Below are 15,555 nucleotides of genomic sequence, written 5' to 3'. Positions count from 1 at the left end.
AGCATATAAACAGAATCAAAGACAAAAGCCACATGATTATCTCAATAGATGCAGAAAAGGCCTTTGACAAAATTCAACAGCCCTTCATGCTAAAAACTCTCAATAAATTCGGTATTGATGGGACATATCTCAAAATATTAAGAGCTATTTATGACAAACCCACAGCCAATATCATACTGAATGGGCAAAAACTGGAAGCATTCCCTTTAAAAACTGGCACAAGACAGGGATGCCCTCTCTCACCACTCCTATTCAACATAGTGTTGGAAGTTCTGGCCAAGGCAATCAGGCAAAAGAAAGAAATAAAGGGAATTCAATTAGGAAAACAGGAAGTCAAATTGCCCCTGTTTGTAGATGACATGATTGTATATTAAGAAAACTCCACCGCTCAGCCCAAAATCTCCTTAAGCTGATAAGCAACTTCAGCAAAATCTCAGGATACAAAATTGATGTGCAAAAATCACAAGCATTCTTATACACCAATAACAGACAGACAGAGAGCCCAATCATGAGTGAACTCCCATTCACAATAGCTTCAAAGAGAATAAAATATCTAGGAACCCAACTTACAAGGGATGTGAAGGACCTCTTCAAGGAGAACTACAAACCACTGCTCAGTGAAATAAAAGAGGACACAAACAAATGGAAGAACATACCATGCTCATGGATAGGAAGAATCAATATCGTGAAAATGGCCATACTGCCCAAGGTAATTTATAGATTAAATGCCATCCCCATTAAGCTACCATTGACTTTCTTCATAGAATTGGAAAAAACTACTTTAAAGTTCATATGGAACCAAAAAAGAGCTCACATTGCCAAGACAATCCTAAGTCAAAAGAACAAAGCTGGAGGCATCACAGTACCTGACTTCAAACTATACTACAAGGCTACAGTAACCAAAACAGCATGGTACTGGTACCAAAACAGAGATATAGACCAATGGAACAGAACAGAGCCCTCAGAAATAATACCACACATCTACAACCATCTGATCTTTGACAAACGTGACAAAAACAAGAAATGGGGAAAGGATTCCCTATTTAATACATGGTGCTGGGAAAACTGACTAGCCATGCATAGAAAGCTGAAACTGGATCCCTTCCTTAACACCTTACACAAAAATTAATTCAAGATGGATTAACGACTTAAATGTTAGACCCAAAACCATAAAAACCCTAGAAGAAAACCTAGGCAATACCATTCAGGACATAGGCATGGGCAAGGAGTTCATGACTAAAACACTAAAAGCAATGGCAACAAAAGCCAGAATTGACAGATGGGATCTAATTAAACTAAAGAGCTTCTGCACAGCAAAAGAAACTACCAACAGAGTGAACAGGCAACCCACAGAATGGGAGAAAATTTTTACAATCTACCCATCTGACAAAGGGCCAATATCCAGAATCTACAAAGAACTTAAACAGATTTACAAGAAAAAAATCAAACAACCCCATCAAGAAGTGGGCAAAGGATATGAACAGACACTTCTCAAAAGAAGACATTTATGCAGCCAACAGGCACATGAAAAAGTGCTCATCATCACTGGTCATCAGAGAAATGCAAATCAAAACCACAATGAGATACCACCTCACACCAGTTTGAATAGCGATCATTAAAAAGTCAGGAAACAACAGGTGTTGGAGAGGATGTGGAGAAATAGGAACATTTTTACACTGTTAGTGGGACTGTAAACTAGTTCAACCATTGTGGAAGACGGTATGGCGATTCCTCAAGGATCTACAACTAGAAATACCATTTGACCCAGCAATCCCATTACTGGGCATATACTCAAAAGATTGTAAATCATGCTGCTATAAAGACACATGCACACATATGTTTATTGCAGCACTATTCACAATAGCAAAGACTTGGAACCAACCCAAATGTCAACCAATGATAGACTGGATTAAGAAAATGTGGTGCATATACACCATGGAATACTATGCAGCCATAAAAAAGGATGGGTTCATGTCCTTTGTAGGGACATGCATGAAGCTGGAAACCATCATTCTGAGCAAACTATTGCAAGAACCGCAAACCAAACACCACATGTTCTCACTCATAGGTGGGAATTAAACAATGAGAACACTTGGACAGAGGATGGGGAACATCACACACCGGGGCCTGTCATGGGGTGGGGGGAGGGGGGAGGGATAGCATTAGGAGATATGCCTAATGTAAATGACGAGTTGATGGGTGCAGCACACCAACATGGCACATGTATACATATGTAACAAACCTGCACGTTATGCACATGTACCCTAGAACTTAAAGTATAATAATAAAAATAAATGAATAAATAAATAAAATAAAGACTCTGGGCATGATGGTTATTTAGCTAAGCCAATGGAATGAGAACTGAAGAACACCTCAAAGGTTGGCAGAAGAGTGAAAGGAGAACAGAGCAGACCATGGGAGACAGAAAAAGCAGCTGGCCCCAAAACATCAGTGCTTGTGCTAACGATAAACCCTCTTTATCACCAAGCTGGTCTGAGCACCTTACAATTCCTCTGCTACTGCACTGCCTTGTGTTTGTCTGTCCCCCTTATGTCATTTAATTTTTATCATATTGTTCATGTCACCACGACAATGACCTTTGAAAATGGAGGTCATGTGTTTACCTTCTTTGTATTCATCACAGCCATATAAGTCTTTAACACATACTGGGTTAGTGGGTGGGTGGGTGGGTGGATGGAAGGATGGATGGATGGAAGGATGGATGGATGGATGGATGGATGGATGGATGGATGGATGGACGGATGGATGGATAGACAGATGGACAAAAAAGGTGATTCTGAAGAATTTAAGTGGGAACTGAAAATAATATTCAAACTACTTTAAATTCACAGTGTGCTTCCTAATCTACATCGCCATCATTCTCCACATGCTCCAGTAACATCAACTTCTCCCAAATCCCCGGACACATAAGGTTCTCTTCCATTTCCCTACTCCTACACCAATTTTTCCCTATCTTCTAAGTTTCACAAATGCCTTTCTCTTTCCACTTTCTCTACAAGCTCAGATATAAAGAATCCCACTGCCCCTAGAACTCATCACACCCTGCTCTAGGCTTCCTTTATAACAGTGGTTATTATTACACTGTTATAAATAAGAAAATAAGCAAAGACCACACTGCAAATTGTCCATGACTTTAATGGTCATGCATTACATTGTTCTCTAAAAGTATGAACCCCTTTCATAATATGGCCTCCAGTGTTCTTTAAAAACCACATCATACATTCAATAGAGCTTCTGCTACATTAAAAAGGGTAATATTGGTAAACACATCATACAAACACCCATAAAGATGCAGGGTAGCCATGAAGCAAATGGTGAGAGTCCACTGTGCCTCCAGCACTCTTCTCACTCATACAGGTCAATTCACACACGAGTCCCACCTACTCAAGGCTCAGCAACAATGCTTAGAATAAGCTATAATTTCATGCATTTCATATTACATATCTTCCCCTTTAGATACAGAAAAAATTTATTATATATTATATGTTTATATGTCACATAAATATATTATAGAAAAATATAAAGGTTTACATGTTATATACTAAATGACCAATTTATATCACATAAAACAGTTAAGTCTCATTGCTTTTTAAAAGTGTTTATGTCTCATTGTATTTGTGTCTCATTCATTTCAATGAATGCCCTTAATTTAGATTTATATGCCATTTAATGCCCTCCATTTAGATTTCAGAGCTATACAAGTCGGCAGCAAATAAAGGCAATAGGTGTAGAAGCTAGGGAGAAAGGATTGGGGATCAGAGGTTGGTGTGGTTATTTAAATCACTGTTTCTTAAAACAAAGATAAAAGTAGGTTAGTCTAATCATTCATTAGGAGTCATTATTCTAAGGCATAAAATTTGCCAAATAATAGCTATGTATTCATTACTTACTTTTAAAACAATGCATGAAACAAATAAGTAAACACTGTGTACTAAAATGCCAAAATGTTTTAACTTTTACACATTATATCATAGAAAAAGACAACAGTGATGAAAATTCTAATATGTTAGAATGAAGGCTAAATAAACCCTTGATAAACATCATAAGTTAAAAATAAACCGCTTAAATTGTCTAAATGTTCACCTTAATTTTTTTCTCTTCATTGTATAAACGACTTTGGAGATATTTCCCCACCTGACCTAATTAAATCACTTTAACATTCCCCCAAAAAATATATTTATACTCACATTCACTTGAACTTGAATAGACCAGTCGCCAAGTATTGGATGGGAAGATAGCTGAAAAGTTTTGGAAATGACTCCAAGATCACTTTGTTGTGACAGCCACTGTTGGATCAAATTTGATTTGGGGTCCTAAAATGAAAACCAGACATGTAACTATGTAGAGGCTGCCCATGTGCATGTGTATCTTATCAGGTTAGGAATGATGCCTTGCCGCATTCCCACCCAGATCCAGAACTTTACTCCAAAATATGACACAAGAATAGTTTTTGGAAAATGTAGGCTTTATATTACTAAAGAAGACAAATCAAAGTTTATTCTTTTCTCATATTTCTCCTGAGTTCATCTTGATTCTGCTCCACCTTTTAATTCCTGGCACCCTGTTTCCTTCTACATGAAACACTACAACACATACATCACCAAACCCCTGGTGGCAGCGGTGGTGGTAGTAGTGTTAAAAGAAAATCTAACTGTAGAGATAACAGGCCCTATTTATTAAAGGCCCAATATGTGTCAGGCACTCTGCCTTATCTCTAGTCATTACAATTCTCCTTTAGGACAGGGTTATCCTCACTTTATAGTTGAGAAAACTGATGCCTGGAGAGGGATCAGAGCATTCAAGTGACTGGCATGACTCAATATTACAGCACCAGTGCATGATGAAATTCAGAATCCAAACTCATGTCTGCCTTTTAACTCAACAAAAGCATATTGGAGAGATGTTTCAATCACGGATATACATGAAAAACACTTCACTCTTCCTATAACCTCCCAAACAACAATCCTTCATGCACATTCATCCAAGCCATTCCAGCAGTCATCCTAGATTCCTCTCTCATATTTCCAGACCTTTTAACTTTGTTAGATTAATATATCCCTAATTTGTCTCCTTCTTTCCATCCTCACATCCAGCCACCATGTCCTATTTTCTAACTAATGCAACTAATCTTCCCCCTCTAGTCTTGCCCTCTCCAATACATCTTCCCCGCTGCCAATAATGTGATCCATCTGAAACACAAATCTGGGAATGAGTTACAGTGGTTAAAATACTTGGCATAGTCCCTGGTATATAAAAAGCAGTGACTATACACTTTTTATAGTCCCTGATTATAGTATATGATTATTATATTAGACCACTAGGTACTCATGGCTTTTGTTTGCCTACAGGAAGTCTACACTCCTTTGCATAGTTTACAAGGCCCTTACTAATATGACTCCATCTACATTTCTAGGCTCATCTTCCTCCAAACGTACAGATTTGTTTGCAGTTTATTCCCAAAAGCCCATGCATGCAGGTCTCTGCAACTGCTGCATGGAAATCCCTCCCTTCCTTGTCCACTGGTGAAATCAGTTTCAGCTTCTTGCCTCCTATACATGCCTCCAATAGGCAGAGGTGATTGCTTCCTGGAAAGTCCCTAGTATATCTGGAGTTTCTCTCTCTTGAGTACATATTTTTGTTAAAGGCAGTAAAATATGTTTCTTTTACATATTTTATTTTGCCAAAAATTTATATTTTATTACTCCCAACTAGACTGTGACTGAGAGCAGCGGTTGAATATTTTCCCTTAGTCTTATTCTCTAAACTTTGACTAGAAGTAGTGAGTGGGGCCAGTTATTAGAAACCAGAAGAAACCTCTCTCCCAGAGTGGAGATATGACAGTTGGGGTAAGTACAATGCTGAGAACTGTGCAGAAAGCAGTCTAATAAGCCAGAAACCAATTGTGAAAACCAGAGACCAAAAGCAAGTCAAGAACAAGCAGGTCGCTGTATCCTTGGCAAACTCCTGGGCCAAGCATTGTAATCAGCAGTTGGTCCTACTGTGCCTGCCACGGCATGATGCATGGGAAGGCTATGAAGTTCAAAGGCTCAGGAACAAAGGAAGAAATACAAATAGCCAATAAATATATGCTGCCTACTAATTAAGGAAATACAAACGAAAACAATATAATATTGTGTTTCTTCTGTCACACTGACACAGATAAAAATAATAACAACAATAATTCTTGGTGTTACCTGAAGTGTAGGAAAACGGAAAGTCCATATTCGACTGAAACATTATGGTAGTGAGGGCATACATTTCTCCTGGACAATGAAGTCTGAACTGACCTCATGGATGACTTTGCACCTGGGGGATCTGGAGTGTTGGGGGTGAATGAGATAATTCCTCTGCTTTCCCACGCCTGTCTTGGACCTAGGTCTAACTGTCACCAATAAGGCAGAGGTGGAGAATGCAGAAACACCAGAAGTCTACAAGGCACATCAGGATTTGAACCAGCCAAACACGGTGGTGTCACAGCAGAGCCCAGCATTTACATGTGGTCATCTGCTGCTACAACACAGCCACATACAGTATGAACGATGCCCCCGTCACAGCCAGAAAAGCTTCAGGCCAGAGATCCTGGAATAGTGGCCCCACATGCCCTTCGAGTCACCTTTAGATGGCTCTGGATCTCTGTCAGATGCCTCAACACAGCACACGGTACCTGATTGTCTCAAGCAGTAAGCTCCCTGGCTGGAGAATATGTCCGTGAGTACTATTTCTGGATTATGTGTGAAGGACATGTCTGTCCAGCATGTAGAATTAGAGAATTCAAATCACTCAAATAAGGTAGCCTCCTCACCTGGCCAGGGGTCAGATTCTGAGTTGGCCACCACTGCTCCAAAACAGAGTGTCAGGGCACAGTCACAGGATATACCCCCAAGCCAATAACACCTGTTCCCCTACAAGATCATTCACCCGTACCAACAGCTTCTGAACAGAGAGGTCAGAGCAGAAACCAGCCATGCCAGCCGCCACCGCAGTGTCAGAGGCACTCATTTCCACTGTGTCAGGCCAAATTGGCTAGAGGAGGCCAGAAGCATGGGAGACATAGGTTATGCTTTTTCTACTGCCGAAAGGCCTCAAAGCTCCTTTCCCTCCTAAGAAGACCAGTTATCCGGGCATGCAAAATGAGTAATACCCAAAGATGGCCCGCGGTCCCCAAGAACAACGCTGAACACCCTGAATGTGCTGTGACAGTCAGTATCTTAGCTACATCCTGCAGCCATTCCTGGCTGGGCAAGATGGGCCCCAAGTTAACTCTCAAGTGCACTTCTCCACATCAGCCTGCAGGTGGTGCTGCGCCAAGGAGTACAACTGTCTCAGTCAGGGGCTCCAGTTAGGCTAAGTCCCAATTTTTTCTGAAAAGTTTTGCCAAGCCACCAATTGTCTGTTTTCAGCTGAAAGAGTTCACATCAGTGCTCCCACCTGGCCTCTGCAAGTTACAAGGAGGAAGGCAGCTAGACCTGAGTCCACCTTGAGTATCACCTCCCAGGTACAGAGACAGGAGCATGGCCACCCCTCACTCACAGTTCCAAAACACTTTGGGTTCCAGGTAGAATTTTAGTTTAAACTCCCCTCCCCTGACCAAGAGGGTCCTATCAGTACCAGAGCTAACAAGAGGAATGTCTCTCTGAGCCCTTTTCAGAAAGCCAAATGTGGTCTGCTAAGTCCCAAACTGCACAGAAGAGCCCAAAGAATCTGCAAATCAAATGTTCAAAGGAAGATACCAGTGCAAAGAGGCAGAACTATGAAAATGCACAGACTATCCAGAACCAGCAGGGTTAGTTCTGGGTTAGTGTCTAGAACAGGTAATTTATGCAGTGCTTTTATTTGCCTGCAATAGAAGGAAGCATTGAATGTAAACACCCACAGACAGCCATACATTTATTAAACCATCTATTGTACACATACTTTCTGGCATACAGTAAGCTCTCCATATATGTGGATAAATGATGAAGGATGGTATGAATGGAGCCAGTTCAACTCTGCTCAGAGGGTGACATGAATTTAGAAATGCTATTCACTCTGTCAACCTGCCTTACAAACATTCCATTACATAGCAAAGGCAAACTCTGAAATAATGCTAGTTCAGTTCAAGAAATATGCATTGAGCACCATGGCAACCAATGTGGTACTGGCTACAAACATATCTTGGCTCAAAGTTAAATGTATACATGTTTATTTGATTGGGTTTTGTTGTTTTAATTTATAACAACAAATAAACTAAGAATAGGAAGATACCAAACTAAAAGGCCTACTTTACCTTCCACCCTATGTTATTCATTAGAATATTTGGAGTAACCAATGTCCTGAGACTAAGGAGGTTCCCAGGACCAGAGACTTTTCAGTTTTAAAATCAGGGGCATCCCAGGCAAACTGGGATGTTAGTCACCCTATTTCCAAGTAACGATCAAATGTCCAGTGTTCTTCTCTGTTTAAATATAGAAAAGCAGGCCCAGCTGGATCTCAGTTGTCTTCAACTTGATTCTCACAAGAAAGCACTCAGTGTGCTAACCACAGTGCCTCCAAATCATCAGAGTATTAAGCAGCAGACAAAATTACTACCTTTCAAAAGGGGTTCCTAAAATAATAATAATGGTTAACGTTTAGTGAGCATGTACTATGTGCCAGACACAGTTCTAAATGGTTTACTTGAATTATCTCACTTAATCTTCATAAAAAACCTCGTGACGTTTTACTATTATTACATATTTTCTAGATAAGGAAACTGAGGTTCTAGAAGGTTAATAAATTTACCCAGGATCACACAGCTAGCATCTAGCATCTATTCTTCTTAGAGCTGACAGTGATCCTTTTAAGATGTTAAGTTAGATTACATCAAGTCTGTCCTCAGAATTCTCCAGTGAATTCTCACTTCACTTAGCATAAGTTTCAAAGTCCCTATTATGGCCAATAAGGCCCTGCATGAGCCCCACCCTAACCCACCTACTTGTATATGACCTCATCTCCTAGCACCTGTCCCCTCACTCCCGGGGCTCCAGCACACTGCCAGCTTGTTGTTCCTCCAATGCACCAAACAAGCTCCCCCTCAAGGTGTTTCCATGTGCTTCCCCCTCTGTATGGGCTTATTTTTTTTTTACTGCCTTTGGCTCTCTGCTCAAATCAGTCTTCCCAGACAACCCTAGAGAAAGCAACAAACATGCTGGGCACGGTGGCTCACACCAGTAATCCCAACACTTTGGGAGGCCGAGGTGGGTGGATCAGCTGAGATCAGGATTTCGAGACCAGCTTGATCGACATGGTGAAAACCTGTCTCTACTAAAAATACAAAATTAGCCGGGCATGGTGGCACATGCCTGTAATCCCAGCTACTTGGGAGGCTGAGGCAGGAGAATCACTTGAACCCAGGAGGTGGAGGTTGCAGTGAGCCAAGATTGTGCCATTGCACTCCAGCCTGGGCAACAAGAGTGAAACTCCATCTTAAAAAAAAAAAAAAAAGAAAGTAGCAAACACAAACTCTCTCTCTTTTTCTCTCTCATACACCCACACAAATACATATATATATCTGTCCCTTTATAAATATATATTTGTATGTTTATTATGTCTGTCTCCTACTACCCAACTGAAAAATAAACTTAGTGTCAGCAGGGACTTAATCTCTTCTGTTCACTGCCCTATAGCTGCGCCTGGAACGCAGAAGTTTAATAAATGTTTGACAACTATATAAATCAATGAAGACGCTAGGCCTGGAACTCAAGCAGGTTGACTCTAGAGGCTGAGCTCTTAACCCAGTGCTGCATGCACCACCTCCCTTCCTATTAGAGGAGTTCCATGTTGGGAGGAAAGCTTATCTTAGGTGAATTCTAAGATATTCCAGTGTCAATAACACAAGCAGAACTTCCCAGAGGGGTTTAGTAAGATGGCTACAATTCCTTGCTTCATTTCTGTCTGGCACTTACCTTAATGAGAATGTTTAAAGAGGTTTTGTAAGGCTTGAAATCTGAGAAGAGTGTAACAATGCGAAACTTCACTTCTTGCTTTGGCTTGTATAAGGCCTTGTCTGTTTGAATGAAGACAGATATTCTCTTGGTCTCAAATGATAAGCGTGTACTATTAGAGAATAAAATCTCATCCTGGGTACGTCCGGTTACACGTAGCTCATAAATCTCATCTGCACTGTTCAGAGGGAGCTGGGGGGAAAAAGAGATCACACATCAAGGTCTCATTATTTTACCTCAAAAATGTTTTAATTACAAGTTAGAATAAAAAACGTAAATACACAGTAATATCAAAAGTAACTGCGATGTTGAAATTTTGCCCCTCCCAGGCATCAGAGTTAAATAATTTGTTTTCCCTCTTTTAACATCCTGCAGTTTGCTCTCCAATTACATCACAGGGCTCCTGGAATGGGGGACACATAACCCAGTGCTCTCCCTCTGCAGGAGTCACCTTGCCATTTCCTATTCCAAGTGCAAATTCATCCTCCGTAACAGTTATTGCAGGTCAGAATATCTAATATCCTTCAACCTTCTTTCCCACGATCACCCTATTTGAGGTAGTCAACTGACGAAAGGCTCTTTTGCACAAAATTTGTTTTCTTGCTATATTCTCTCAATCTGTTTTCTGAGATGCATTCTCCTAATGCATCTTGTGCCTATGTGTCATAGTCTTGGGAGGGATGATGATGCTGCTACCTCTACTACTACTATGAATAACAGAAATCCTTCCCGGGCACAGTAACTCACACCTGTAATCCCAGCACTCTGGGAGACCAAGGCAGGCGGATCACCTGAGGTCAGGAGCTTGAGACCAGCCTGGCCAACATGGCGAAACCCCATCTCTACTAAAACTACAAAAATTACCCAGGTGTGGTGGCACGCGCCTGAAGTCCCAGCTACTCTGGGAGGCTGAGGTAGGAGAATCGCTTGAACACGGAGGTTGCAGTGAGCCGAGATCGTGCCACTGCACTCCAACCTGGGCAACAGAGTAAGAATTTGTCTCAAAATAATAATAATAATAATAACAATAATAACAACAGAAATCCTACCTTCTAGCATTAGCAGACCAAAGTCATACTAAGCAGTTTACCTGCACTATGTCATTTTAATTCACGACAATCCCTCAGGTGGATATTCTTATTAAAATCATTTCAGACACACACACTACACATACACACACACACACGCACGCACACTCCTTGATGTGGTAATTTTAAAATATGTCCAAAAATTATCTGACTTTCCTCCCTTCAAAAGGTGAAGCCTAATTCCCCAGACTTAGCGATTTGCTTCTAAATCCTAGAATTAGGCTATGTCAGAAAAAGAATACCTTCTGCCCTGTTGTCTCTCTTTCTCGCTTGGATCACTCACTCGGGGGAAGCCAAAGTGGTGTGGTAAGGACACTAGAGAAGCCTGTGGAGAGGTCCACATTGGGAGGAACCAGGGCCTCCCACCAACCACCACCAACCACGTGTCAGCCTGGTGAATGAGCTGCCTCACAGAATGTCTCAGCCCTGGGGAAGCCTTCAGATGACTGCAGTCCTGGCTGATATCTTGATTGCAACCTCGTGAGACACCAAATCAGAAATGCCCAACCATATTGCTCCCAATTCTTCACCCACAAAGACTGTGAGAAGTAATAAAAGTATAACTTATTGTTGTTCGACACAAAGTTTTAGGGTTGCTTAGCAATAGATAACTAGCATGCTTGACTTTTAGTTGATTTTCATATTAAAACTGAGGTCCTGAAACTATATCCTGACTCATTTTTGCAAATAAGTTTTGTCTACAGATAACTCAAAGGGGATTTTCCAATAATAGCAGACATCAGAATGCTATCAATGTAGTTAAGAATATGAAGAAAGTGCAAGAAACCACTGTCAACAATAAAATGGTCAGCAAGAAGTATTTAGGGAGAAGAGTACTGATGTCTGCAATTTACTTGGAAATACATTTAAAAATAAGATGAATTAATAAATGGATAGAAAGATGGGTAGATGGATAGATGGATAGATGGATAGATGTATGATAGAGCAAGTATAGTAAAATGTTAACAGTAGACCCTAAATGGCAAATATAGGAGTGTTCATTATGAAATGTTTTCTATATTTGAAAAGTTAATAATAAAATGTTAGGAAAAACAATCAGTATGTTACCTTCAAATGACTTCTGGTGTCAATTTTTGCTTTTCTTCAATAAAGAAGTTTTTTGTTTTGCTTTGTTTTGTTTTGAGACGAAGTCTTGCTCTGTTGCCCAGACTGGAGTGCAGTGGCTCAATCTCAATCCCACCTCCTAGGTTCAAGCGATTCTCCTGTCTCAGCAGCCCAAGCAGCTGGGACTATAGGTGTGCGCCACCACGCCTGGCTAATTTTTGTATTTTTAGTAGAGACGAGGTTTCACCATGTTGGCCAGGCTGGTCTCGAACTCCTGACCTCAAGTGATCCACCCGCCTTGGCCTCCCAAAATGATGGGATTATACATGTAAGCTACCACACCCAGCCTAAAGAAGTATTTATTGAGCACCCTTTGTGTACCAGGTTATCCTGGGTACGTGGGATACAACAGGAACCAAAGACCTGTTCCCTGGTAGAGCAGAGAGTCTAGCCTGGAACTTGCAAGCTTAAATCCTACTTTCTCAAGTGATACTTCAGTCCTCAGACTCTTTGAATCAGATTTTCTAATATTATAAACAAGAAAATATATATATAATATTCTGTTTATAAGCATACAATATTCTGTTTCCTGGCACAGGAAACAGAATATAACATGCTTATAAATGGCATCGACTTCTAAATATTTCATGTTTAAAAATATATTTGATGGGATTGCTCTTCATGATTTGACATAAGTTTATCATTTTTAGTGTCACAGAGGTCCCAGAACAGATGCTAGATTGAAGACTGATGTCAAATTAATGACACAGAGGCCTAGAGCTAAAGAAGCCTATTAACCGTAAGCAGCCTAAACGGTCAAAGAATTAAAATAAACACAAATGTGCCCAAAAACATTTTATTCTACCTCCTAGTCCACCCTCCTTCAGGGAGCTGACACTGACTCAGGGGAAACATTACTGACTATCTTGCTGCTCTTTTGGGTTACCTTAACTAATTTGCTTTTCTAACTTTCCCTGTTAAACACCCCACCTTGCCATATATAAAATTTAGGTAATTTTGGATCCTCAAAGACTCAGTGTTAATCCCAGGGAGGCCACCCAGAGATGACAATATGGGCCTTGGTGAGTCATTAGACCTGGGTGCCTGTACGAAGCACGGGTCATCACGCAAGACACCACATGTCTTGGGGTGTCACCATGCTCTCTGGGTGGTGCTCCAGAGTCTTGCGGTGTCAATGCAGACTTCAGTGCTCCATTGTTAACAATGGGGGCACATAATGAGACTGGAGAAAAGATTATTGACTTTAAGCAATTTTAATGAAAGTTTCTCTCTCTGTGCCTGATCTGGAGTGGGTTATAACCTGCCCAGAGTAGAGTGGACACCATGAGGTAATAGAAGCTCCTGCATCTTTACTGGTAAATTGCCTTCTGCCTTCTTGGGCCACAGTTATTGAAAAGGGTTCCCAAAATTGGTGGGGGTGGGGGAGGGAAAGCTGTTCCTTGATAAGTGACTTCCACAGCTCTTACACAGAGTCAATTATTTACCCACAGAGATTTTGGACTCCTTGACCAGAGGGCACAGGGCTGGAGGAAGGTGCAGTTCCCACAGAGAGAGGCTGTCTGAAAGCAGGACAAGGGTCTGGGAACTGACAATATCCCAAAGCTTTGACCAACAGAATATCAATCAGCCTCTGGATTGGGTGTGTTGATTCTCACTTATGCACGTCTATTTTGTGTATACATAAATGCAAACTCTCTGAGGAGATGATAGCTCTCTGCCTAGGATACATAAGGTAAGCATGCTCAAAAACATTCTTGCTAGACAATAAATAAGGATTACTTATTCTAATCTGGGCTGTCTAAAGCCATTTCACCTTCTCTGAAGGATTCATTGCTATAAGGAAACTGAGACAACACAATAGTATTTATCCTCATATACTTCAGGAATAATGCCAGTTACTAAACATAATGGAGACAATTTTTCAAAATAAAATTGAGAAATCTAAGATGATAGTTTCCATTAAAAATATATTAGTAATTATACTTACACAATAAAAACATTTCTAATCAAATAAAACTACTCCCTCATTTGACAAAGAGAACAAAATAAGTTTTTCTGCCATATTGTGTACAAAACAATAATATTTATACTAAGTCTCAATTTATGTTTTTTATTTACCATATTGAGGGTTATTTTAGTGTCTTGAAGTACAATGAGTAAATCAGAAATAAAAAACACATTTGTGTTAATACACTCTTGAAATATTTATATTTTACACTAAAAAGCCATAAAGACCTTAAAAATAATTTAAAATATTACATTTACAAATGTCAGAATTCAAGTGCACTTAAAAGGTGGTTCTATTCACAGGTATGTTCTCACTGGGAAAAAACAAAAGTTGGTTCTGCTTTAATTGAAAACTCATTGAAATGCAGAGCCTTCTTTTTTTGTCAAGCATTTCCAATTTGTCCATACACTTTATTTCTAAGTCTTTCAAACCGTGCCTTACTAAAAAGAGATACACTCCAAAATATAATATCTAGTAAAGCTTTCAATAAATAATAGCTATATTTATATACAATTGAAATGGCATAATATCAGAGACAAATACTGGATGTGAGAGTTAGTACTTCATATACTTAAGACTTAAAAGAAGTACAGTAGGCTGGGCGCAGTGGCTCACACCTGTAACCCCAGCACTTTGGGAGGCTGAGGCAGGTGGATCACCTGAGGTCAGGAGTTCAAGACCAGCCTGACCAACATGGCGAAACCCTGTCTCTACTAAAAATACAAAAAAAATTAGCTGGGCGTGGTGGTGCATGCCTGTAATCCCAGCTACCCAGGAGGTTGAGGCAGGACAATCTTGAACCCGGGAAACAGAGGTTGCGACGAGTCGTGATCACGCCACTGTGCTCCAGCCTGGGCAACAAGAGGGAAACTCCGTCTCAAAAACAAAACAAAAAAAGAAGTGTAGTTGCCAAATTTCTAGTTAATAGTAGCTCAGACACGTACAGTTTATACTAGTATCACTGAAAGAAACTCTCATGATCTTGCCCCACCTTCTCCTTTCAGCCTTTCTACACTTCTGGTATGTGAAACTGCAAACTCCCTTGAGGAAACCAGACAATTATTGTACTTTAGGCTGTGATTCCTGAGCTTAAACCCCACCCTCCTTCTGCTATAGGGCAAATATATGACACAGGATTTATTTTCTTCTTACCACTGGAATACCCTTTCAACAAAGTTCTGCACACAGGCCCTGGGGCCAGTATCTAATGTTTTAGGTTATTTTAATGCAATCTAATGTTTTATTGCCACAAAGATTCTAGGGTTTTTCCCCCTACTTCTGCCCGCTTATGCCTTTTTTTCCTCCGCTTTCTATTATCAGCAACAGTATATTTCTTAGGAAAGGAAGTACAAATATAATATGTAAGAAACAGAATAGATATAGCATACTA

General features: G+C 40.3%; 1 protein-coding gene across 1 annotated transcript in view; it reads right to left on the bottom strand.

Annotated features, from left to right (window-relative positions):
• Positions 1–15,555, bottom strand: part of CD109 (CD109 molecule) — a 143,046-nt gene that overhangs the window by 101,470 nt on the left and 26,021 nt on the right. Inside the window, exons 4-5 of the mRNA XM_050786473.1 lie at positions 9,945–10,175; positions 4,209–4,334 (exon numbers count right to left, since the gene is read on the bottom strand). Of these exons, the coding sequence (XP_050642430.1) occupies positions 4,209–4,334; positions 9,945–10,175 (357 nt within the window). The remainder of the gene's footprint in view (positions 1–4,208; positions 4,335–9,944; positions 10,176–15,555) is intronic.

The sequence above is a fragment of the Macaca thibetana genome, chromosome 4, assembly GCF_024542745.1.
Source record: "Macaca thibetana thibetana isolate TM-01 chromosome 4, ASM2454274v1, whole genome shotgun sequence".
Taxonomy (NCBI): Eukaryota; Metazoa; Chordata; class Mammalia; order Primates; family Cercopithecidae; genus Macaca; species Macaca thibetana.
This window is presented reverse-complemented; position numbering and strand designations above follow the sequence as displayed.